Source organism: Lemur catta, chromosome 1 (genome assembly GCF_020740605.2).
Source record: "Lemur catta isolate mLemCat1 chromosome 1, mLemCat1.pri, whole genome shotgun sequence".
Taxonomy (NCBI): domain Eukaryota; kingdom Metazoa; phylum Chordata; class Mammalia; order Primates; family Lemuridae; genus Lemur; species Lemur catta.
This window is the reverse complement of record NC_059128.1, coordinates 118894794-118916310: the sequence shown is the minus strand read 5'-3', so window position 1 is coordinate 118916310 and position 21517 is coordinate 118894794. Positions and strand designations below refer to the sequence as shown.

Genomic DNA, 21517 nt, shown 5'->3' with positions numbered 1-21517 from the left:
GCCCGGGCAACAAAGTGAGACTCTGCCTCAAAAAAAAAAAACAAAACAAAAAAACAAACCAGGGCTCACACTGTGTCATCAGCGAGTCTCCCCCGCCCCCACCCAGTGCTCAATGCCACACACTCAGGTGTCCCAAGGACACACCAGGGCCCAGGCCAGGCTAGGGGCTTCCGCCTTGGCTCTAAGGTGCAGAATAGGGCTCAGGGACCTTGAAGGTGGCTGGGGAGCCCAGGCCCTCCAAGGGCTGCTCTGTTTACCCGCAGCTGCCCTCTGCCTCTGATGCAACAGGCAGGCTCTGGTTACGTGAGGGTGGCAGCTGGGCCAGCTCTGGGAGCAGCCGGTGTGTGGTGGGAAGGGCCAGCCTAGCGGAGCCAAGCCAGCTGGGCTACACCTCCATGCACCCTAACCCTCTATGCGTGCCCACCAACCAATGGGGCTCCCTCTCCTGTTCCTGCCTCCCCACCAGCTCTCAGCTCCCCCCACCCCCTTCCTATTCTGATCACACCTCTCATGTCATTAGTTGGGCCCCCCAGCAGGGCCATCAAGAGTCTCGACCTTGGTCTTCTTAGATGAGAAGATCCTCAGTTGCTGGAATAAGAGGTTGGATGTGGAGCGGAGAGCAGGGGGGGACTGGGAAGGGGGCCCAGGAGATGGGCGTGGGTGGAGGAGGCAGAAGTGGGAGGATGGAGGTGGAGGAGCTGCTGCCCCCACTCCTCCAGTTTCTCTCCTAGAATGTCAGCGGGGAAGCCTTTGAAGGACCTTCCATGGCAAGGACGGTGTGGCACAGTGGGTAGGGAGGGGCCCCGAGGTTAGAGAATCCTGAGTCCCCAACCCAGTGTTGCCACCCTCTCACTGTGTGACCTCAGGCCAGTTGTGTCACCTCCTCTGAGCCTTTCTGAGCCTTTTTGTCCATATGAGCTGTGGGGACAATGGCAGCCACTCCTCCTGGGGGACTGGAGCATTTCAAGACCCACCTATGGTGCCCCCTCCTCCAAAAGACTTCTCCATCCTCCTGTTTGCTGTCCCTCCACCCCATCCCTTCTTCTGGCCCAGCACTGACCCTGGGGGCTGGGGGTGTACATGTCCAGCTTTGTCTTCCTCAGCTTGGGGGCTCCTCAGAGCCGAGCCCAGTGCATGATGGCACCAAAGGGGTGTCTCCATGGGTTTCTTGAACAACTGGAGAGTCCCAGAGAGGGTGTGAGTGGCAGAGGAGCAGGGAGGCCAAGCTTAGGGCACCCAGGAGCCTTGTTGGGGGACACAACAGGGCTAGGAAGGGGCTTTCCAGGGGCCTGACTGTGCAGGACTCTCCAGGAGGGCAGAGCAGGCCTGAAACAAAAACCAGGACTTGGAACCAAGGGCTAAGGACAAAAACCCATTGGTTCTGACCACTGCAGACAGACCAGGGTCAGATTGCTGCCCTCTAGAGGCCTCCTTTTACCACACCCACAGATTTGAAGGGGCTCATACTTCACTCAGGGTTGGGATCCCTCTCAGGTCATCTCTGGCCTCACGGCTGCCAGGCTCCTACTTGAATGCCCCATGGCACGGGAAGCTCACTGTCTCTTTTGTGGCAGGGAGCAAGTCCTACTGAGCGGGATCTGGGAGTGCCCTTGCCCTCCACCCTGACAACGGAGGCTGCCAGCCTCTCGGAGCCTCAGTTCACTCTCTGAAAAGCTGGGGTGAGGGCACATAGGGTGAAAAAAGGCGGAGAGTCACAATGTGCTCGGCCGGACCACTCAGGACTGCGGACAATGACTACTTGGAGGTCCAGCCCCTCTCCACGGCTTTGCCTCTTGCGCCCTCTGGCGGCAGGATGGGGCGGGGCGTCCTCCAGGCGGGAAGGGCGAATCGGACGCGCAGATGAGACGCAAATTAACCAGCACCGGCGAGCCCTCGGAATCGTGGTGGTGAGGTGTCTGACAGTCCAGAGTCCTGCTCAGACTCCTTTAAAAGGAGAGGGCTATTAGCCTCTAGCTGAAGTCGCATCCAGGACGACAGGAAGCCCGGGAAGGTCTGGGGCACCCCACAACTGCGCACCATTAGCTCCCAGTTCCCCAGTTGCCCAAGGCAGCTGCTGGGATATATGTGATGATCTCACGTAGCTGCCTGTTTGTCCCACGGGTCATTAAAGCATCCCCCTGGCCCACAAAGGGGACCCTCTCTGCTTCCCCTAGGGGCCCCCCTTGACACCCCTCCTCCCACGATAACCCTGTTGCACCAAGCTGGGGGATCTTCCCAGAGTGGTGGGCCTGGGATCCACCCTGGCTATACCCTGAACAACTCCATTCTCTTTCTAATACATTTTACTGGAACAAAGGACTCTGGGCTAACACTGCATTGGTGTACGAACCGTGGACACGTGACCACCCAGGCTTGGAATTCACAGGCAGGAGTGTAGGCTCTTCTGCACGTGGCTGCAGAAACACACTCAAAGCAAATTTTGGCAAAAATGGTAATTCAGGAGCTCATGAAACTGAAGAATTGAGATTGACTAGTGTCAGGTACAGAGGGGCCAGGGCCACACGCAATGCTCTCAGGTGACGTACCTTCCGGCCACTCAGCTCAACCACCTGGGCAAGAAGACACTTCCTTCTTCATGTTTCCAGCAAAATTCCCAGGGAAGCCGTCTCATTGGGTCACATGCCCATCTCCAACCAATCACTGTGATCTGGGGGATGGAGGGCTCTGACTGGACAGGTCATGGTCCCATGTCTACCCCTGGAACTCAGGGTGGCTTCTCCATATGGTCAGGGCCTGGGGCAGAAGTTGCTGCTTGAAGCAGAACACAGGTGGGGCAGGCAGGTCTGAGAGTGTCCACCTCATCCTGTAGAGAGGTCCGGTCCAGACAGAGAAAGGGAGAACCAGAGAGGGCTAGCACCAGGCCCTGCATCACCCAGCACACCAGAGGCAGGGCTGGGGCCAAACTAGGCCAGGGTCTCCTCTTCTCTTGCTGTGAGACCTAGAGCAAGTCACATCCCCTCTGGGAGCCTCTCTTTTCCCATCTGTGTTTGGGTGTGAGACCTGCCTTACGGGGCTGTCTGAGAATAAAATGAGATTATCCTCACGCAGCCTCCAGCACAGCACTGGACACACAGTGGGTGCATGATCAGGATTATGGAGGTGGCAGTTATTGGTCCAAGGGGCCATGTCCATGGCTGATGGGGATTAGGTAAGAGTCCAGGAGTAGCAAAGACACATCTGGGGACATTCACAGTGGGGTGTGGAAGCTTCAGGCAGGAGCAGGAGGAAGGTGCTAGTCACTCTTGCTCAGTCTTCGGTCCTTGTCAGGCGCCATGAGACTGTGTCCAAGGGCCCACTTTGGTCAGGCTGCGGGGCCAGGGCCAGAGTCAGGGTGTGGTCTGAGAGGTAGACCCAGGGGGTAAAGTGGTAACCAAGGAGGAAGCCCAGTTGGGCTAGGGACAGAGTGAAGCTTGGGGGTTGGAGGGTCTGGGTGGGGATGCTGGCGCTTCTGAGCACAGGTGGTGAACCCGGGCTGGCTGCCTCACCTCTTTGAGCCTCGGTTTCCTCTTTTGTAAAACAGAGTAGTGTTTAGGGTCCTGGGACTGGAGAGGCAGGTGACAACTTGACCTGTGAAGGTCTGCAGTGACCCTGAGGGGAGCAGTTTTGCAGTAAGGTGGAGGTGGGAGGCCCTGAGTGGGGTGGTGAGGCAGTGGTTCTGGGGAGAAGAGACGGGTCTATGGGGACACAGGTGGGGTCAGGAGCAGTTGACAGGCACAGCAGAGGAGGGGACAGCAGATGACACAGGGGAGTGGGGAGGGCAGAGAGGCAGTGTCCTTGAAGGATGAGTGGGAAGGACTGGGGTGTGGAGGGTGGGATGGCGGGTGGGCCTAAGACTGGTGCGGGGCACAGGGCTGGGCAGCCAAGCCCCTGGGGCAGCCCTTCCTGCTTCAGGCCCCCTAGATGGCTCCCCCTAGATGGCTCCACCCCTCAGCCTGTGGGACTCCTCACCATGCCCACACTGAGAGCTAAGCCTGGGATGAGCAAGTGCTCAGGAGGTGCTCACTGACTGATTGTGGTGCCTAGGAAGTGCTGACTAGACACACATGAACTCTGCTGCCTCTTGGCTCTGGGGGTTACAGCTCTGAGGGGCTGAGGGGCCCCATCTGTACCCCCCTCCCCATGACCTCAGAGAGGGCCTCCATGGCACAGGGGACAAGCACAGTGCCTGGGCTCCGTAAGTCCCCGGGCACCTTGTACCATCTTGCACCTGCCCTTCAGGGGCACAGAATGACCATGCATCAGAACTTCCTGGTGACATGCCCTCCACATGCGCTCCGCCACATGGCCCAGGCTTCATGCTGCCCTTGCGCAGTCCTCTCTCATATGGTCCTGGGCCTGGCCACGTGATTGATCTCACCAATGGGACACCCGCAAATGTGAAGCAAGCAGAGGCTGGGTGAGCAGTTTGCACGGGTGGTGCCCTGCTGGAGAGGCTGCGAGGAGAACCTGACCACCCCCCACCCCCCAACTCTGCTGCTGATAGCACCAGTCAAGGACCAGACCTGTGAGTGAGGTCCCCTCTGAGCTGCAGCTGAGCTCCAATGAGGGCCACATGAGTGACCCCCAGATGGGAGCAGAAGAACTGCCCAGCTGAGCCTAGCCCAAATCGCAAAATCCTGAGTAGGTAAATTATTGGGGCTGTAAACCACTAAGTTTTGGGGTAGTTTGTCATGCAGCAATAGCTGACAGCTACAATGTATATCCATCACTGTACTGTGTACCCTCTCTGTCACCTGATGAGCCATCTTTACAGAAGGGCAACAAAGGGACCAGAGTGGGGAAGGATCTTGCCAGGGTCACACAGCAGGTGGGCAGTGGAGGGGGCATTACAGAGGTGGTTGGGTAACTGTCATGCTGGGCTTTGCATGAGAATGTGTTTGGGTAAAGTGGGCTGTTGGCATGTGGTGGGACAGGGAGATGTTGAGCCCCCTTCTCTTAGTCTTGGGGGTGGGGAATCCTGGGACTGGGACAGGGCTTGTGGCCTAGATAAGAGGTAGGAAGAAGGTGGAGAGAGTGAGGGAGATGGCTGACAAGGTCCCTGAACAGCAGAAAACACAGAGTGGGCTACACTGGACCTGCAGACACCCCTTCTGTCCTCCCACCCTCAAAACCATCCTACAGGTCCAGTTAGAAAGTCCCAAGTGGTTAGACAAGCAGATCCCTGCTTGGATGCCAAGTGGGCAGGTTAGTTCAGAGCAGAGAGAGTCTCACAGCTACCCTCAGCACTGACCTGGGTTGGGGGAGGTGGAGGGGCCTCCAAGTCTCTTCTGGGATCAGGCTGAGGAGGGTGGGGGTGGTTCCTCGGGGCTGGAACAAAACACGTGCAGCTTCCATGAGGCCCAGGTCAGAGGCCATGTGGCCTTCTCAGCTGGCTAGAGTGCAGGTTTGGGTCACATTCTGGTCCCCCTGTGGCCTTAAGACTTCACGGCATCCTCTTTAAAAATGAGACCAGCCACCCACTTCAGAGGCCATGGCTGGGACTCACTGACGCAGGACTGGGTGCCTCAAACCCACAGGGCTTGCAAAGAGACGTGTCAGCAGCACCGCAAACTGCTACTATTGTCTTTCAGAAGTAAGTTGCATTTTTGCAACAGCAGGCACAAGTAGGGCATTTGAAAGCATTTTGGAAACCATGAGTTGACAGTAAGAGGTGGGGCTTTTGAGTGAATTTTAGTCCCAATTGCCAACCACCAACCCCTGGCAGAGCACCCAGATGCCACTCCTCCTCAGATGAAAAGAGCCCAGACAAACCCCTGTCATGCCACCCTTAGAGGGAAGACTGCTACATGCCCATTCTTACACACGCTCGAGGCCTTCTTGTTTTTGACAATTCTCCTATCTTAGTTATCAGAAACAGCAACACAGATTTTTTTTCTTTCTAAATGCCTGGTGGGGGACAGGCATGCCAACCTGCGGGAGCCAGATGTATCCCATGGTGACCTTATGGCTTACAGCGTGTGTATGTTCATATGCAGGTTTATTAAGTTATAATGAAAACAAGAAACAAAAAGAAGAGCTACTTCTCCAAAAACTCTCTCCCCAGTGTGCAAGGACTGTAAGTGCTTTTCATTCCCAGATCACCTGGTCCTTGGCTCAAAGCCTTCCTCTGCTCTTGAAGCCCTGGGACAGGGTGGAGAGAGGCCCCTGCCCACCTCCCTGGCCCCATCTCTTCTTGTTTGCCTGTGCACCCGTTCCAGCCACACTGGCATTCCTCTAATGTGCCTCTGCCCTTGCCACTCTGCCACCTGGAACTCTGTTCCCTGATCTGTCTGCATGTCGTTGAGGCCACCCCCTCAGAGAGGCCCCACACCCCTCTGCTTCCTTTGCAGTGCCTCTGAAATGCTCTCATCTGTTGTGTGTTTACCTGGTTGCTGTGTCTCCCTGAGTCCACCTGTCTCAGTCACCACTGTGTCCCCAGTGCCCAGCTCAGGGCCAGGCACACAGCAGAGTTCAGGATCTGGGTACTGTGTGACTAAACTCTCCCGCTACAGATGCCAAAGGACAGGAGGAAGTCACCAGACACCATGAGATGAGGAAAGGGAGTTTTCTAACAAGTGAGAAGCAGCGGTTCCCGGCTGAGCTGGCGGACCATCCTGGCAGCGAGGGTGGGCCCTCTCAGGAGCTACCTGTGGCCCTGAGCGGTGGCATTCATGTGGTCCCGGATGCTGATGGCCTGTTTGAGCAGACCCTCGACGCTGCGGAAGTAGACACTGCTGTCGACCAGGTTCTTCACGGCGCTGAAATCGGAGGAGGGGCCAGGTCAGCTCCCCGGGCCGAGGTGCACCTCCACAGCCTGGCACCAGAGGGGACCTCTGCCAGAGTTTGGCATCTGTGGTGATTCCATCAGCTTAAATTTTAGATTTCCCTGCTACACCTAGATGACATCCATGCAAAAGAGCACACAATGGTAAGATGCAACTTTCATTTCACTGCTACTGAAACATCTAAAGTTTCAGTAGGTTAAGCATGTAAAACTGGCCTCAAAAATATTTTGGGAATGATGGTGAAAGGAGTGAAAAAAAAAGAAAAAATTAAAAAAATTATCTTGGTCGGGCATGGTGGTGCACACCTGTAATCTCAGTTACTCAGGCTGAGGTGGGAGGATTGGTTGAGGCCAAGAGTTCGAGACCAGCCTGGGCAACATAGTGACACCCCATCTGTACAATAAACAGAAAAATTAGCTGCACCTGTAGTCCCAGCTACTTGGGAAGCTGAGGCAGCAGGATCACTTGAGCCCGGGAGTTTGAGGTTGCTGTGAGCAACCATGATGCCATTGCACTCTAGCTTGGCCAACAGAGTGAGATACTATCTCAAAATAAATAAATTAATTAATTAATTAATTAAAAAAAAAGAAAACAGCTGGAGAAGCCATCTCCTCTTTGTAACCTGAACATTTAGAGAAAGTCAAACAAAATAAAAAATAAACACCCATATTTGTGCTTTGGCCCTCCCCTCTAGCTGCCACCCACCCCACCAGCCCATCTGTGGTCCCAGCTATGGCAAAGAAACGCTGGCCCCTAGAGGCTCTGGCTCCCTACCCAGGTGGCACTTCCCAGAATCCTTTCACTCTCTCCTATGACAGATGGGGAGGGGCTCAGCCCAGGGAACAGGCTCATCTGAGGCACTGGCCAGGTGGGTCAAGATTTGGCCCACACTCCTCTACTCAGGTAGGTTCAGGATAGGGCTCACCGGACAGCTGGCGAGGATGCCCCTGAACACCTAGGAGGCCAGAGACGTGTAGGGAGGCCCTGGGAGCGGGCAGGCTGTGGCTCTTACCTGCAGGCATACTCCACAGTATAGATGGCTCCCTGGCTCTGTTCCTCCCACCGCTGCATGTCGGCCTGTGGCAGTCAGGGGGACATTTAGCACGGGAGGCTGCTGCCTGGATGGCCCTCCTCCCAGCTCTCTTTGTGGGGCTCTACTGAGTCCTCATGGTGGCTACCAAGACCTTTCCTCCTGAACTCCCTTCCCTCTAAGGTCTGGGCTTTCTGTGATCACCTGGCCAACACGTCCTGGGGCATCTACACTGGCTGTTCCCTCCACCCGGCATGCCCTTCCCTCAGAGGGTCACACAGCTACCTCCTCAACATGCAAGTCGCAACTACTGCAGATCTTACTGTCTCCTTCAAAATCTACCCCAGATCTGTCCACTATGGCCCCCAACCTGGCTCAGCCACCACATGCCCCCTTCCTGGTGTCCCAGCCTTCACTCCTGCCAGGCAGCCCTTGCTCCATGCAGCAGGCACCAGCTCACCTTGTGTTGGGCCAGCTCGGGCAGGGAGCGGCGTACGTGCTCCTGCAGCCGGTACAGGGCCACGGATGGCTCATTGGCCAGGACATAGATGCTCTCAGTGAACTTGTCCGTGACTGGGTCCAGGGTCAACAGTCGGCGGAGCAGGGGGCAGTGGTGGGGGGACAAGGAGACAAAGCATCAGCCTCCTGATTGCTCAACTGTGAGCTTAGCCAGAGCAGAGAGGAGTGTCCAGTGTCCCCCCCAGCAGCTGGGTCACCCACAGCATGTGATGGGCTAGAGGACATGGTCACAGCAGTGCCTCACTCGAGAGGACGTTAACCCTTCCAGTGAATTCTTGCTCTTTCCCCTCCCAGATCCACTCCTGCTGCCCACTTGGACCCCCTCGCATTGCTTTCACCCCAGTGACCACACATGAGACTCCTGTTTAGAGTGCCACAGGACCTCAAAGTGCCGGGAAGTTTACATCCCTGGATGGGATGAGCGGTGGGTGACATGAAAGCCTGTGCCCCCTGCTGCATATTGGAACCACCTGGAGGTGGAACTCATCCCTGTGAGCTCTCCTGTGGGACCAGGGTGAGGCCAGATATGTCCCTCCCTTACTCTAAGCCCTCCCACATGGCAGAGGATAAAATCTGTCTTGCCATGGCCCACAAGGCCCTGCATGTTCTGGCAGCTGTTGACCTCCTGCCCTCCTTGCCTTCCACCCCTGGCTATTCCTTGGACACTCCCAGCACTGTCCAAAAGAACTTTCTGAGATGATGGAAATATTCTATAACCTGTTTGTTTTTTTTTTTAAGAGTTGCGGTCTCACCATGTCCCAGGCTGGACTCAACTCCTGGGCTCAAGTGATCCTCCTGCCTTGGCCTCCCAAGTAGCTGGGACTGTGTGCACGCACATAGCTACCGAGCACTTGAAATGTGGCTAGCGTGACTGAGGAACTCAATTTTTAACTTTACCCAATTTTAATCAATTTCACTTTAAATACCCAGCTCCGAATACTTTGCCACCTCAGGGCCTTGGCACCTGCTGTTCCTTCCCCTGATATATCCTTCTCCCACAGGCTCCTCCTCACTCCTCAAGTCTCAGCTCAAATGTCACCTCCTGGGCAAGACCTTCCTTGACTACCCAGCTTAATCATATGTCCACCTCATTCAGGACCTCAGTATTTTTTTTCAATTGTCTTATACCTACTCTAATTTATTAGGTTACATGTTTCCAGAAAAAAAACTTAAAAGCTTGGATACATGAAGGTAGGGACTTCTGAGCTTCAGCTTCCTCATTTGAAGAAAGGAGGGCTGGGCGCAGTGGCTCATGCCTGTGATCATAGCACTTTGGGAGACTGAGGTGGGAGGATCCTTTAAGGCCAGGAGTTCAAGACCAGCCTGGGACAATAGCAAGACCTCATCTCTTTTTTTTTTTGAGGCAGAGTCTCGCTCTGTTGCCCGGGCTAGAGTGCCGTGGTGTTAGCCTAGCTCACAGCAACCTCAAACTCCTGGGCTCAAGGGATCCTTCTGTCTCAGCCTCCCCAGTAGCTGGGACTACAGGCATGCGCCACCATGCCCGGCTAATTTTTTCTATATGTTTTTAGTTGTCCAGCTAATTTATTTCTATTTTTATTAGAGACGGGGTCTCGCTCTTGCTCAGGCTGGTCTTGAACTCCTGACCTCAAGCGATCCTCCCACCTCGGCCTCCCAGAGTGCCAGCATTATAGGCGTGAGCCACCGCGCCCAGCCTAAGACCTCATCTCTTAAAAAAAAAAAAAAAAAAAAGACCTGGGCATGGTGGCGCACACCTGTAGTCCCAGCTACTTGGGAGGCTAAGGCAAGAGGATCACTTGAGCCCAGGAATTCGAGGCTGCAGTGAGCTATGATGAGGTTGTTGCATTATAGCCCAGGCAACAAAGCGAGACCTTGTCTCAAAAAAAGAAAATGAAAGAGAAAGAAAAAGAAAAAAGGGAATGGTAACAGCACCCGCCTTGGGATTTGCTACAGAGATGGATCCAATACTATGGCCCAGGGTGACTGCTGAGGGGAGAGAACCCAGGTATGTCTGAGAGTCAAGGGAGGCTGCACACGAGTCTGTCATCTCACCACTATGCCCTAAGTGGGCAGAGCCCAGCCTGCCACCCCAAAACTATGTGATCTCTTACTCTCGAAGCCTCCTTGTTTTGAAAATGAGCACAGTAATAGAATAGTTTATACCTCACAGTGTGGTTATGAAGGAGGAGGAATTGTACTTGTGTTTTCTAAATAATTACCTAGAAGTAACTTGTGTAATAAAATAACAAAAAACAATTATAATTCAAAAATAGTTTGTGGCACTTAGTAATTTGTATTAATAGTTATTTGATTTATAAATACAATCGTCCCTACTATCTGTGAGAGATTGGCTCCAGGACACCCCCCCTGCAATACCCAAATCCGAGGAAGCTCAAGTACCTTATATAAAATGGCATAGCATTTGCATACTTTAAACCATCTCTCGATTTACTTATGTCTGTAATACCTAACACAAGGCCTACTGGTCATTTCATTCTCTGGGATTCAAAGTAGTTCCTGGTGGAGGAAAAATTTAAGTTTTGCTTTTTGGTATTTTTTTCCTGAATTTCTCCATCCTCGCTGGGTTGAATCCACCCATGCGGAACCCGCGGATAGGGAGGGCTAATTATATTTGCTACGTCAATGGAAACACACAAATGCGTAAATACCTAAAGAAATAAGGAGACACCACGAACAGCAATTACAACACCCCAAGCATTCTTCCAATGTGTTATAAAAATCAGGTTATGGTTTTTGCTTTTTTAAGAGACTGGGAGGGTCTCGCTCTGTCGCCCTGGCTCAAGTGCAGGGGCGCGATCATAGCTCACAGCAGCTTGGAACTCTTGGGCCCAAAAGATCGTCCCCTTTCAGCCTCCCAAAGTGCTGGGATGACAAGTGAGCCACCGCGCCTGGCCAGATTATTGAGTTCTTAAAACAATCCAGGGGGGTATTACACTCCTCATTTTACAGAACCAGGCACGGAGACGTTGTAAAGGCTTCAAAACTAATCACTGGTCCCCACACGCTCCCTCCGCGCCTTTGCCACTCCCGCCCTTTATCAAGGCGCCCCTTCGCGAGTTCCCGGTCCCCTCTGTCCCGCCCCGGGACCTGCACCACCTTTCTTTCCCTTGAGCTGCATCTCTGGTTCCTCCATAATGACTGCGGCCCACCGAACCAGAGGACCGAACCCGGAAGTCTGGAGGCTGAGACCGCTGCCTAAGCCTTCCCTGCGGAAACCGCACGCCGGACGGCTCCAGTTCCGGCGGCAGTTGGCCTGCCCACCCCGCTCCTCCGTCTGCCGGGACAGGAGAGGGGCTGTAAGTGGGAGAGGGAGAGAAAAGAGGCACACCCGGGGGCGGGTGAGGACGGGGCGGAGAGCCACCTGAGGCTCCAGGGGGGACACCCAGGCGGACACCCAAGGACTCCCTGGCTTTCCGAACCCCCTTTTCCCGGGGCAGACGAGTTGGGGGAACATTCTACACAATGCCCACTTCGGTCCGTATAAACATCCTCCTTTAGCCCCCTTGCCAGCACCAAATCCCTCCACACGCTTATAAACCTCTGGGACCGCAGAAGGGACATTGTTATGGAACTCGGTGGCAACGGCACTTCGCCCCTTTAAACTATGGAGGCCCCACCCACTTCCTTCCGCCCTCCACTTTAGGAAAGCCCCGCCCATCCGTCCGGGGCTGGAACCCATTGGCTCCCGCTGGAAACACCTATGGGCGGAGCCGGGGGGGTGAAGGGACACAGGAGCAGTGAAATTCTGAGCCCTTTGAGGCCCCGCCTATTTCCTCCGGAGCTGAGGCACGCGCAGGCACAATCGCGCTGCCACGGCCCCAGCGGAGGCCACGCCCCTCCCCCAGTCTTAAAGGGCCAGAAGCAGCTCTTAATGCTCGGGCCCTTCCGCACTTTTGGGGGCGGGGGTGCGCAGGCGCAGTGGGAGAGCTCTGGGGTCGCGGGTAGCGGTGGCGTATCAAATTGCTCCGTGTCCCAGCAGAGGAAGCTAGGACGCTGAGGGTCTAGTCTCCAGCCTGCTCTCCATTATATCCGTTGGAAGATAAAAGTTTGTGAATTGGGACACCAAGTTTTGGGGAAACGGGGCTTGCGGCGCGGGGGGACAGAGGAGACTCCTGGGGAGGTGAGTGGACCCTGGATCAGTTTGGGAGGCGCGAGTGGGACTGGGACCAATTGCGTCTTTGTTGAGCCCTCACTCATCTTGGGGATTCCCCCTCCCAAATAAGTACAGCGACTGTTTATTAAGCTCTGCCCTTAACTAGGCCCCCTGCTAAGCTATTTACAGACATGATTTCTTTTAGGCCTCATTTCCCCATTTTACTGAGGAGGAAACTGAGGCTCAGAGGTTGTCTCACGCCTGAGTTCTCACAGCCTATGCGTGGGGGTATTCAAACCCAGACAGCTGACCGAAGAGCGGGGCTTGTTTCATTAGCCTTGTTGGTGGGGAAGAATAGGCCTAAAAAGCAGTTCATCTCTGGTTTTAATTTCCTGGCTCTGGCAATTAACCTGAGCCTCAGTTTACCCACCCTCATAGTGCAAGGCCAGGTATGCAGTCAGTGTCTACTTAATAAGAGCTGTTGATAATTATTGTCACCTCTTCCCTTCTGGTGCATCCAACAGCTTCCCCCATGGAGCCCACCCAACCTGCAGAGGACCTCATCCTGACTGAGCAGCCCCCTGCCTCAGAACTTGGGGACCCCGAAGACCCCGGGGATGAAGCTCCAGATGGCTCAGAGACTGTGGTCCTCAGTCTCTTCCCTTGTACCCCAGAGCCCGGGAATCCTGAACCAGATGCCAGTGTCTCCTCACTGCAGGGTAGGATACCTCCTCTAGGAGTGGCCCTCTCGGATTCGATGCTGGTGGAATGTCAGATGACACCTCTGTCTTTGTGATCCCTCTACCTAGGACATGTCTTCCCTCTCTACCCAACAGGGGGTTGTTTTTCACAACTTGTATGTTTTTACAATGTGGTATGGTACACATAACGTAACATTACCATTTAAACCAGAATTGCAGTACAATTCAGTTTCAGTAAGTACATTCACAGTGTTGTGTAACCACCACCTCTATCTAGAATATTTTCATCACCCCAAAAGGAAACTTCACACCCCTTCTCTTCTCCCTCCAGTCCCTAGCAACTAATCTGCTTTCTGTCTCTATGGATTTATCTATTCTGGACATTTCCTATAAATGGAGTCATACACTACGTGGCCTTTTCTGACTGGCTTCTTTCACTTAGTGTGATGTTTTCAAGGCTCATCCCCGTGGTAGCAGGTGGCAGTGCTCCATGCCTTTTTAAGGCTGCATAATATTCTGCATTATAGATGGACCGTGTTTTGTTTATACATTTATCCTTTGCTAGATGTTGCCTTTTTGGCTATTGTGGGTGATACTTCTGTGAACATTCCTGTACAAGTTTTTGTCCGCACAACTGTTTTCAATTCTTTGGGGACAGATATTATACCTAGGAGTGAAATTGCTGGGTCACATGGCAGTCTTATGTTTGACTTACTGAGGAACTGAGGAGTTATTTTTGACTGAAGTCTTAGAACATGTCTAATTCAGTCCTATCCCAGGGCCTTTGTTCCTGCCATTCCTTCTGTCTGGAATGTTCCTTCCATACCTCTTCCTACTGCTGATTTCTTTGACTTGCCGTCTTCTACCTGTATTTTTAATTTTTTGGATCCCTTATTTCAGCTTGAGGTTTTATTGCATTTCTGTATCCGAAGCAGCCGCTTGCCCGTGGACTCCTTTGAGGGCAAAGCCTCTGTCTCGTTTGCTGGGACACTGCGAGACGTGGAAGGGAAAGATGCATCCTGGGTATCCAGGAGAAAACGGCGAGTGAATGGTGGGGTCTCGGGCACTGTCTGTGATAGCTCCGACCCCCAAGGATCAAAGCCCCAGAGACATATACTGGGGAAACTGAAGCCTTTCCTCTCTCTCCCAGCAGGCAGCTCCCTGAAGCACTCTACAACCCTCACCAACCGGCAGCGGGGAAATGAGGTGTCGGCCCTGCCAGCTACCCTAGACTGTGAGTGGGTCCCCAGTGGCGAGAGGGCTAGCAGGATGGGACGGGCTCAGAGGAACCATTGTGGGCAGAGGGTAAACTGAGGCACAGAGAAGCAATGGGGCGGGTGAGGACTCTACTTCTCTCTGGCTTGCAGCCCTGTCTATCCACCAGCTCGCGGCCCAGGGGGAGCTGAGCCAGCTGAAAGAGCATCTGAGGAAAGGTGCATGTCCACATGCATGTGCTGGCGTGTCTGTGCCTATCTGGTGTGTGCGTGTGGGCGCCCTGTGCCCGCTCACAGTGTGAGTGTTTGTGTGTGAGCATGGCCACGTGTGACCACCTACACGTGTGCTTCCCTGCATGTCTGACCCCAGCCTCCCACCGCGCCTTATCCCTGCTCTGGTGGAGCTGAGGAGAGAGGGCAGGGTGCATCCTGGGGTACCACCTCCCTCCTGCCAGGAGACAACCTCATCAACAAGCCGGACGAGCGAGGCTTCACCCCACTCATCTGGGCCTCTGCCTTTGGAGAGATCGAGACCGTCCGCTTCCTACTTGAGTGGGTGCGTCCCGGCCCAGCTGGGGGCTTCCTGGGGTCTCAGCTGTGTCTGCTGGTTACTTGTCTGTAAGATGAAGCTGCTGTGGGGACCCCAGAATTCCTGGGGATGCCCCTACCCCTCTTGTTGCTGTCCCCCTCTCCCCACCAGGGTGCTGACCCCCACATCCTGGCCAAGGAGCGGGAGAGCGCCCTGTCACTGGCCAGCACAGGTGGCTACACGGACATTGTGGGGCTGTTGCTTGAGCGTGACGTGGACATCAACATCTATGACTGGGTGAGGCACCACCCACCCCAGGCACCTCACGGCCTCCTTGCCTCCATTCCTGCCCTCAAACATTTATGGTGGCTTATGCCTGTAATCCCAGCACTTTGAGAGGCTGAGGTGGGAGGATCTCAAGGCCAGGAGTTCAAGACCAGCCTGGGCAATATAGTGAGACCCATCTCTACATAAAATAAAAAAAATTAGCTGGGCATGGTGGTGCACGCCTATAGTCCCAGCTACTCAGGAGGCTGAGGCAGGAGGATCATTTGAGCTCAAGAGTTCAAGGCTGCAGTGAGCTGTGATCACGCCACTGTACTCCAGCCTTGTGATCACGCCACTGTACTCCAGCCTGGGCAACACAGTGAGACTGTCTCTAAAATCAAGTGCTGGCAGGGTTCCAGGCCTGCTCTGGGTGCTGGGAACTCAAGTCAGACCCATTCCCAAGCCTCACAGAGCTCCCAGTTTGGGGGAGGCAGACAAGGAAACAGGCAGCCAAGATGCAGTGAATAGTGCTGTAATGGCAGGCGCACAGGCAGCTCCAAGCACCCAAAAGTGACCAGGGAAGGTGAGGAAGGACTTCCTGGATGAAAGAGTGTCTAAGCTTGAGACTCAAAGTACAAGATAGACTGGCCAGGTGATGAGCAGGAGGAACCACATTAAAGTGGAGGCCAGAGAGTGACGTGCATTGTGAGAACTGGGGAAAGATAAACCACTGCGTTTCCCTTGCCCCCACCCCCGACAGAATGGAGGGACGCCCCTGCTGTATGCAGTGCGTGGGAACCATGTGAAGTGCGTTGAGGCCTTGCTGGGTGAGTGGGGGTAGAGACTAACCCCGGGAGCCCCAGAGCCCCCAAAGTCCCTGCTGGCCCTGCAGGAGACCTAAAGGCAGAGAGGGGGGCAAGCTCTGCTTGTACTGTTCCTGAGCTGGGTGGTTGAGTACCAGCTACGCTCAGAGCAGGGATCTGGGGACAGGAAATAGCAGGACAGAATAGGGGTCTGGACAAGGGGTTGAACACCTCCACCTTCCATGCCTCAGGGACCCTGGAGCCACAGTCTTCAGAGGAGACTGAACATTGGAGGAGTTGGGCTCTTGTCCAGGGCCACATGGGCAAAGGGCCAGCCCATGGCTGCATTGTGGGGGGTGAGATCACTGGATCTCTCAAGTCCCCAAGTCCCATTCTGGGCTCCTGCCCCCCGTTCCACCGCCTAATCTGCTTTGCAGCCCGAGGTGCCGACCTCACCACTGAAGCCGACTCAGGCTACACTCCGATGGACCTCGCCGTGGCCTTGGGATACCGGAAAGGTCAGCCTGAGCCCCATGGAGCAGCAGTGGGGTGCCATAAGCTGGGGACCACAAGGGGGCTCGTGGGACATGTCCCTCAGTTGACAGACGCTGGCAACAAGAGTGTTCATGTTAGCCAGCGTTAAGCGCCACTGTGTACCTGGCCTGGGCATGTCCCAGTCCTGGGTTTTGGGGCTTCCCATGGGCTGGGGTAGGGAGGCCAGTGTGTGTCAGTGACTAGGGCCATGAGAGGCCCAAAGGAGGCCCCAGCCCAGCCTTAGGATGTTCAGGGGGGTCAAGGAGGGCTTCTGGGGGACCAGCGGGGCATCCAGGTGGGAGGAGCAGCACCCACAGAGGCCTCATGGGGTGAGGACCCTGAGAGGGAGACAGCTGGGCCACAGTGAGCTGGGCCACGGAGGCCAACCCTCTCCATGGCAGGAGGTGGCTTTGAACAGGTGGGTTTGACTCTCTGCTTTTCCCCTCATAGTGGGACCTCAGTTTTCCCATCTATAAAATGGGGAGATCCTAACAGAACTGACTCCCTGAGGTCATGGAGGGATTAAGGGCTCAGGAAATATCCCCCTCCTTTCTTTGGAGTTTTATTCAATTTGGGACAGAAATCATTGCTCGCCACTCCTCTCATCTTTTCGTAAAAGTCACAGTTCACCAACATTATTTGGTAGGAAATATTTTTATAACTCTGAAAAGCCACACAAAAATGCATTTTTACAAACTTAGAGGAAGTTGAGCTTTCTGGGATGGGAAGTCGGTCCTCCCAGCTTTGCTGTGGGAGAGGCATGGATTCCTTGGTCTATAAAGTGGGTCCTCTATCCAGGTGCCAGGGTTGCGAGGCCCCTGTTCGTCCCCCAAGGGGAGAGAGTGCAGGTTGGCCCATGCCTCTGCAGCCCCCAGTTCAAGCTCACGGCCAGCCTTTTCCCTTGCCCCACCTCTAGTGCAACAGGTGATCGAGAACCACATCCTCAAACTCTTCCAGAGCAACCTGGTGCCCACTGACCCCGAGTGAAGGCCACCTACTGGGAACTCAGTCACTCAGGGAACAAAAAGGTCGACTCAGAGCTGGGGGAACCCAGAACTGGCTTCAGAGGCAGCTCTTGGACAGGCGGTGGGAGGGGACCCTTCCCAACAGGAACCAATAAACTTTCTGTGCAGCAGAACTTGAAGGACTTTGCTGTGTTTCCCCAAGGGCTTCCTGGAGGAGGTCTCAAACCTTCTTCTCCCCTAGCACCCGCAGGTGGTAGATGACCACGCGGCCAAAAAAGTCAGTAGCGTCCTCAAACGTCACTTTCAGCCGGTCCACCTCAGCAGCTGGCACGGGGAAAGTGTGAGCACGGGCAGTCAAGGGAAACAGGTTTCCACCCACCAACCCTCACCCTTCCCAGACCCAGTCTCTAGCCCCAGTTAGATGCCACCAATGTGCTGGGTGACCTGTGCAAGCTGTGGGCCCCTCTGAGCCTCTCACACAAAACAGGTGGTTGTCAGCCTCATTTTACAGATGAAGTGATGGAGACCTAGAGGTCACTTATTCAAGGTCACACACCAGGGTTCCCATTCGGGTCTGGCTGAGCCCAGAGGCCCAGGCTACCCTACCCACGAAGGCCAGGACAGGATATCTGAAGCGAGTTGTTGTCCTCAGGGTAGAAATCCACAATCTTGCTCAGAGCTTCACTCCCCTTTGAACCTGCAGCAGAGAAAGAGGCAGACAGTGAGTGTGCAGGGTGCTCCCTGGAGCCCCACCTCCCTCCCAGGGCCTTCCAGTACCTTCTAGGCAGCCCCGGTGACTGGAGAAGCCCCCCTGGAACTGGATCTGAAGCTGGGAGACACTGATGCGTTGGGGGAACTCTAGTATCACCCACTGAGAGGGACCCTGGAAGCAGACAGGGAAACTGAGGCCCACAGTCAGTCCAGGCTCAGAGCGGGCTACACCTGCCTCTCTCATTCACACAGTGCATGAGGGGAAAGGGGGACATTCAGCACACGTTCCTTTCCTGGCCACTTGGACTGTGCCCGCTAGGCACCCCCCCCCCACCCTCCGAAGTTCTCAAGGCACCCTGGACTCTTGAATCAGACTCACACCACGGATGTAGAGATCGGGGAGGCCCCTTACCTGATCCGAGTTCCAGCACGTCTCCTCGTCCTGATCGAACAGGTGCTTCTTTCCAAACTGCCGGGTGTTGCGATTCAGCACCGAACTCACCCTAGAGGCACCGGGATCCGGGCGAGGGAGGGCCCGAGCCCAGCTCTCAGTGCCGCGGAGGGCCCGCCCCCAGCTCTGTCCCCTGAGCTGGGCAGACCCCAGCCTTAGGGCCCTGCCGCTGTCGGACCCCGTCCCCCGGACTCTTACCTGCTCATTGTCTGTGGACAAACCAAAGAGTGGGTCATCGCGGTTCCACAGATCTCTCAGGGACTGGGCTCAGCTTAGGTTCGAATCCCGACGCCACCAGAGCCACCGAGGACGCAACCTTGGCCACGTCCCTGGCCTGCACGTCCCTACCGGGTCACTCTGGCCTTGAACGAGCACCCTCCGCCGCCCGCGTCCTAAATATCGTCTCGATCACCGCCCAAGCCCTTAGCCAGGAAAATCGGGAGTGGGGATCGGGGGAACTGCCAATGACCGGAGGCCAGGCCTTTCACAGGAAACAAGTTTCCCGCGGGTTTGGTGGCGGTCGCTCTCTGTCCGAGCCTCAGTTTCTCAGCCAACAGCTCTGGGAACCAAAACCCGGGAACCGGAACGGCATGGGCGCAGCGCATGCGCAACGTACTCAGGCCCCGCCCCGCAGCCGCCCCTGAGGCGGGGCTTGATTTTCCCCGCCCCTTCATGCCCGCTTCTTAAAGGGCCCGGGTTCAATGATTGAGTTTCTCTGAGAGCTGGAAGAAGGCAGCAAGCTACGTGAGGGGCGTGGTCCCCTGGTGCTGGGATGTAGAGCACTGGATTGGGAATCTAGAGACTTCCTATAGCGATGGCTTCCTATTCAGGAAAGTCTGCGGAATCCATTTCCTAACTGCTAATGCAACCTAGGAACCTCTGAACCTCACTGCCTCCCAGAGGCCAAAGCAAGAGACATGGAAAAGGCCGTGACGTTGGGAATATCAATCTCCTTTGTCCTTGCTGGGACGCAGAAGGCCCGTGCTCCAAATCTGCCTCTCCCAGAAAATGCTGCCTAGAACATCAAGGAAGGCTTCTTGAAGGAGGGGGCATGCAGGTGTTTGAAGCATGAACAGGAGCTTGCCAAGCCAGGTTATACAAAGCCTCAGATACCAGGCTGGGTTCAGTGATCCACTAGACAGCTCTTGCCATCCTCTACTATCACACCTTTGTGCTCGGCTCTGTGCTGGGTGATGCTGAGGACGGCAAGAGACCTCAGCTCCAGCCCTGTCCCTGAGTGAGGAGCCCCCAGTCTAGGCAAGACAGAGACAGACACACGTCCCATGCCCCACGGGCTGAGGGCTGAGCCAGAGGAAGAGATACGGCTGGAGGAGCAGGAGTTCTACCTGGACAAGGTTGTCTTGGGAGAGGAGATTTTAGACCTGCACTTCTTGCGTTGGGAAAAATTCACGAGGGTAAGAAAATCTGCTGTGGGAAGGATGTTCCAGGCAAGGAGAACAGCAAAAGCAAAGGCCTAGTTGGGTGAAAGACCATGAATTTGAATAAAATATGTACAGCCATATCCTGCTGGGGCCTGGCCGTGGGGGAAGGTGTCTGAGAAAGGGCAGGACACCATCTGATCTGCATGAATGGAGGGTTCCAGACAGAGCAGCCACTGCAGGAGGCTGCCGTTGCTGGCTTCATCTGAATGATCTGGCATCCAGCCCCTTTCTTCAAGGGCTGGAGGAATGGTCCTCCTGGCATCCTACTAGCGTCTGCCCAAACCCCCTCCAGGAGGGGGGCTGGCAGGGAAACTGGGTCAGCCGCGGAAGGGCTGCCTCATGAGCAGCCTGCCAGGACTTCGTGCATTCAGACATAGTCTAGTGCCATCCAGCTTTGTGCTGGTCTCAGGGATGGGACTCGAAGTGACAGGAAACACCCCATCCCCACCCTCACCCCCAGAGAAAGTTAGGAAGAACACGGACCCTGGAGAGCCCAGATCTGGTTCGAATCCTAGCTGGACCACTCACTGGCTGTGTGAGCTCAGACAAACATCTTGACCTCTCTGAGCCACAGTTTCCTCATCTGCGAAGTGGGGGGAATTCTATTTACAGGGCTGTTGGAGGATTCAGTGGGCTCTTTGGGTTGAAGCATAGCAATAGTGGCTGGCATTTGTTGAGAGCCCACTGTGTGTCTGACTTGAAGCCACATTTTCTTCTCCATCCATTGGCTTGTTATACCTGCCATGGCTAGTCCCTGTCACCCCTACTTTGTAGCTGAGGACACAGCAAGTTGGCAAAGGTCCCCCAGTGAGGATACGCATGGCCCCAGGGCTCTCCACACCACTCCTGGCCTTGGCATGGGGCCACCTTGTCCACTGGGATGTGGCCAGCTTCATAGTGTCTTCCCACCTCCTCACCCCACTGGCGCCAGGGCATAAAAGGGCTTCCTTTTTCTCCAGGGAATTAGTGGCTCTGGGCTCCCAGCATGGCAGCCAGAGTGGTCCATTCATTCTCCTGAGCGAGGAGGGACTAAGAACTCCCAACCCCACCCCAGAAGATGGGGCAGGGAAAGCTCTAGAAGGTCCAAAAGCAGCTCCTCTGGTTTGCTGGTGGGAAACTGAGGCACAGAAAAGCAAAGTCATTTAGCCATGGTCACCTAGGGGGACCAGGATGCAAATCCCAGTCTGACTCTAGAGTTCCCCAAACCCGTGCCAAGTTCTGCATTTTTCAGGGGAGAAATTGGAGACTCAGAGAGGGTCAGGGACTTGCTGAAGTCACAAGCAAGTCTGAGTAGTGGGGACTCTCTCTGCATTGGCCGTCTCTGGGGAGGCAGCCCACCTGTGCAGAAAACATACTTCTGTCATCTTGGAGCAGGACAGGAAAAGGCTCTCAGATGGCTTTGAGCCTGGGGAATGGGTGTAATGGTTTCCCAGAGGTCTAAGCCTGAGGTGACCGCACGGGAAGGAGGGTGTG

The 21517-nt window shown here is 55.0% G+C and overlaps 3 protein-coding genes and 1 long non-coding RNA gene across 10 annotated transcripts; 1 reads left to right on the top strand and 3 right to left on the bottom strand.

The window, feature by feature from the left end:
• Window positions 1-838: 838 nt before the first annotated feature.
• LOC123638447 lies at window positions 839-1539 on the bottom strand. Its single transcript, XR_006735362.1, has 3 exons — window positions 1468-1539; window positions 1061-1326; window positions 839-953 (listed from the first exon to the last, which is right to left on the bottom strand). It is a non-coding gene; the product is annotated as an uncharacterized LOC123638447 (long non-coding RNA).
• A 749-nt stretch (window positions 1540-2288) lies between these two features.
• Window positions 2289-11911, bottom strand: BORCS8 (BLOC-1 related complex subunit 8). Of its 5 annotated transcripts, none has more exons than XM_045551985.1 (7): window positions 11805-11911; window positions 11431-11628; window positions 8276-8388; window positions 7798-7862; window positions 6648-6758; window positions 5252-5328; window positions 2289-3327 (listed from the first exon to the last, which is right to left on the bottom strand). In XM_045551985.1, the coding sequence occupies exons 1-6, from the start codon at window positions 11893-11895 to the stop codon at window positions 5295-5297; spliced, it is 612 nt and encodes a 203-aa protein (XP_045407941.1). In that variant the 5' UTR covers window positions 11896-11911; the 3' UTR covers window positions 2289-3327; window positions 5252-5294. The 5 variants fall into 5 exon arrangements, with proteins under 5 accessions (XP_045407941.1, XP_045407950.1, XP_045407921.1 ...); XM_045551994.1 differs by having other exon boundaries at window positions 11431-11608; window positions 11805-11910; XM_045551965.1 differs by lacking the exon at window positions 11805-11911 and having other exon boundaries at window positions 2289-2824; window positions 11431-11692.
• Window positions 11912-12127: 216 nt separating this feature from the next.
• On the top strand, window positions 12128-17613 carry RFXANK (regulatory factor X associated ankyrin containing protein). 3 transcript variants are annotated; one of them, XM_045551905.1, is made up of 10 exons: window positions 12209-12454; window positions 12952-13146; window positions 14064-14168; window positions 14282-14362; window positions 14496-14561; window positions 14798-14898; window positions 15043-15168; window positions 15899-15965; window positions 16379-16459; window positions 17392-17613. In XM_045551905.1, exons 2-10 carry the CDS (start codon window positions 12960-12962, stop codon window positions 17460-17462), a joined length of 885 nt encoding a protein of 294 aa, XP_045407861.1. In that variant the 5' UTR covers window positions 12209-12454; window positions 12952-12959; the 3' UTR covers window positions 17463-17613. The 3 variants fall into 3 exon arrangements, with proteins under 3 accessions (XP_045407880.1, XP_045407871.1, XP_045407861.1); XM_045551924.1 differs by lacking the exon at window positions 14064-14168 and having other exon boundaries at window positions 12128-12454; XM_045551915.1 differs by lacking the exon at window positions 14064-14168 and having other exon boundaries at window positions 12202-12454; window positions 14279-14362.
• Window positions 17114-19210, bottom strand: LOC123638384 (nuclear receptor 2C2 associated protein). The gene is made up of 5 exons (XM_045552004.1): window positions 18801-19210; window positions 18564-18654; window positions 18218-18323; window positions 18070-18137; window positions 17114-17780 (listed from the first exon to the last, which is right to left on the bottom strand). Exons 1-5 carry the CDS (start codon window positions 18836-18838, stop codon window positions 17661-17663), a joined length of 423 nt encoding a protein of 140 aa, XP_045407960.1. The 5' UTR covers window positions 18839-19210; the 3' UTR covers window positions 17114-17660.
• Window positions 19211-21517: the final 2307 nt, after the last annotated feature.

Coding starts and splice junctions, on each gene's coding strand:
- BORCS8 (XM_045551985.1), bottom strand. CDS start 11,895: ATGTCCCTTCTGCGGTCCCAGAGGTTTATAAGCGTGTGGAGGGATTTG. Junction 6,759..7,797: donor ACTGTGGAGTATGCCTGCAG/GTAAGAGCCACA, acceptor CTCCGATTTCAG/CGCCGTGAAGAACCTGGTCG. Junction 5,329..6,647: donor GCCACCGCTCAGGGCCACAG/GTAGCTCCTGAG, acceptor GTTTTGTTCCAG/CCCCGAGGAACCACCCCCAC.
- RFXANK (XM_045551905.1), top strand. CDS start 12,960: ATGGAGCCCACCCAACCTGCAGAGGACCTCATCCTGACTGAGCAGCCC. Junction 13,147..14,063: donor CAGTGTCTCCTCACTGCAGG/GTAGGATACCTC, acceptor TATCCGAAGCAG/CCGCTTGCCCGTGGACTCCT. Junction 14,169..14,281: donor TGGGTATCCAGGAGAAAACG/GCGAGTGAATGG, acceptor CTCTCCCAGCAG/GCAGCTCCCTGAAGCACTCT.
- LOC123638384 (XM_045552004.1), bottom strand. CDS start 18,838: ATGACCCACTCTTTGGTTTGTCCACAGACAATGAGCAG. Junction 18,655..18,800: donor TGTCCACAGACAATGAGCAG/GTAAGAGTCCGG, acceptor CGGTGCCTCTAG/GGTGAGTTCGGTGCTGAATC. Junction 17,781..18,069: donor AGGACAACAACTCGCTTCAG/ATATCCTGTCCT, acceptor GCCCGTGCTCAC/ACTTTCCCCGTGCCAGCTGC.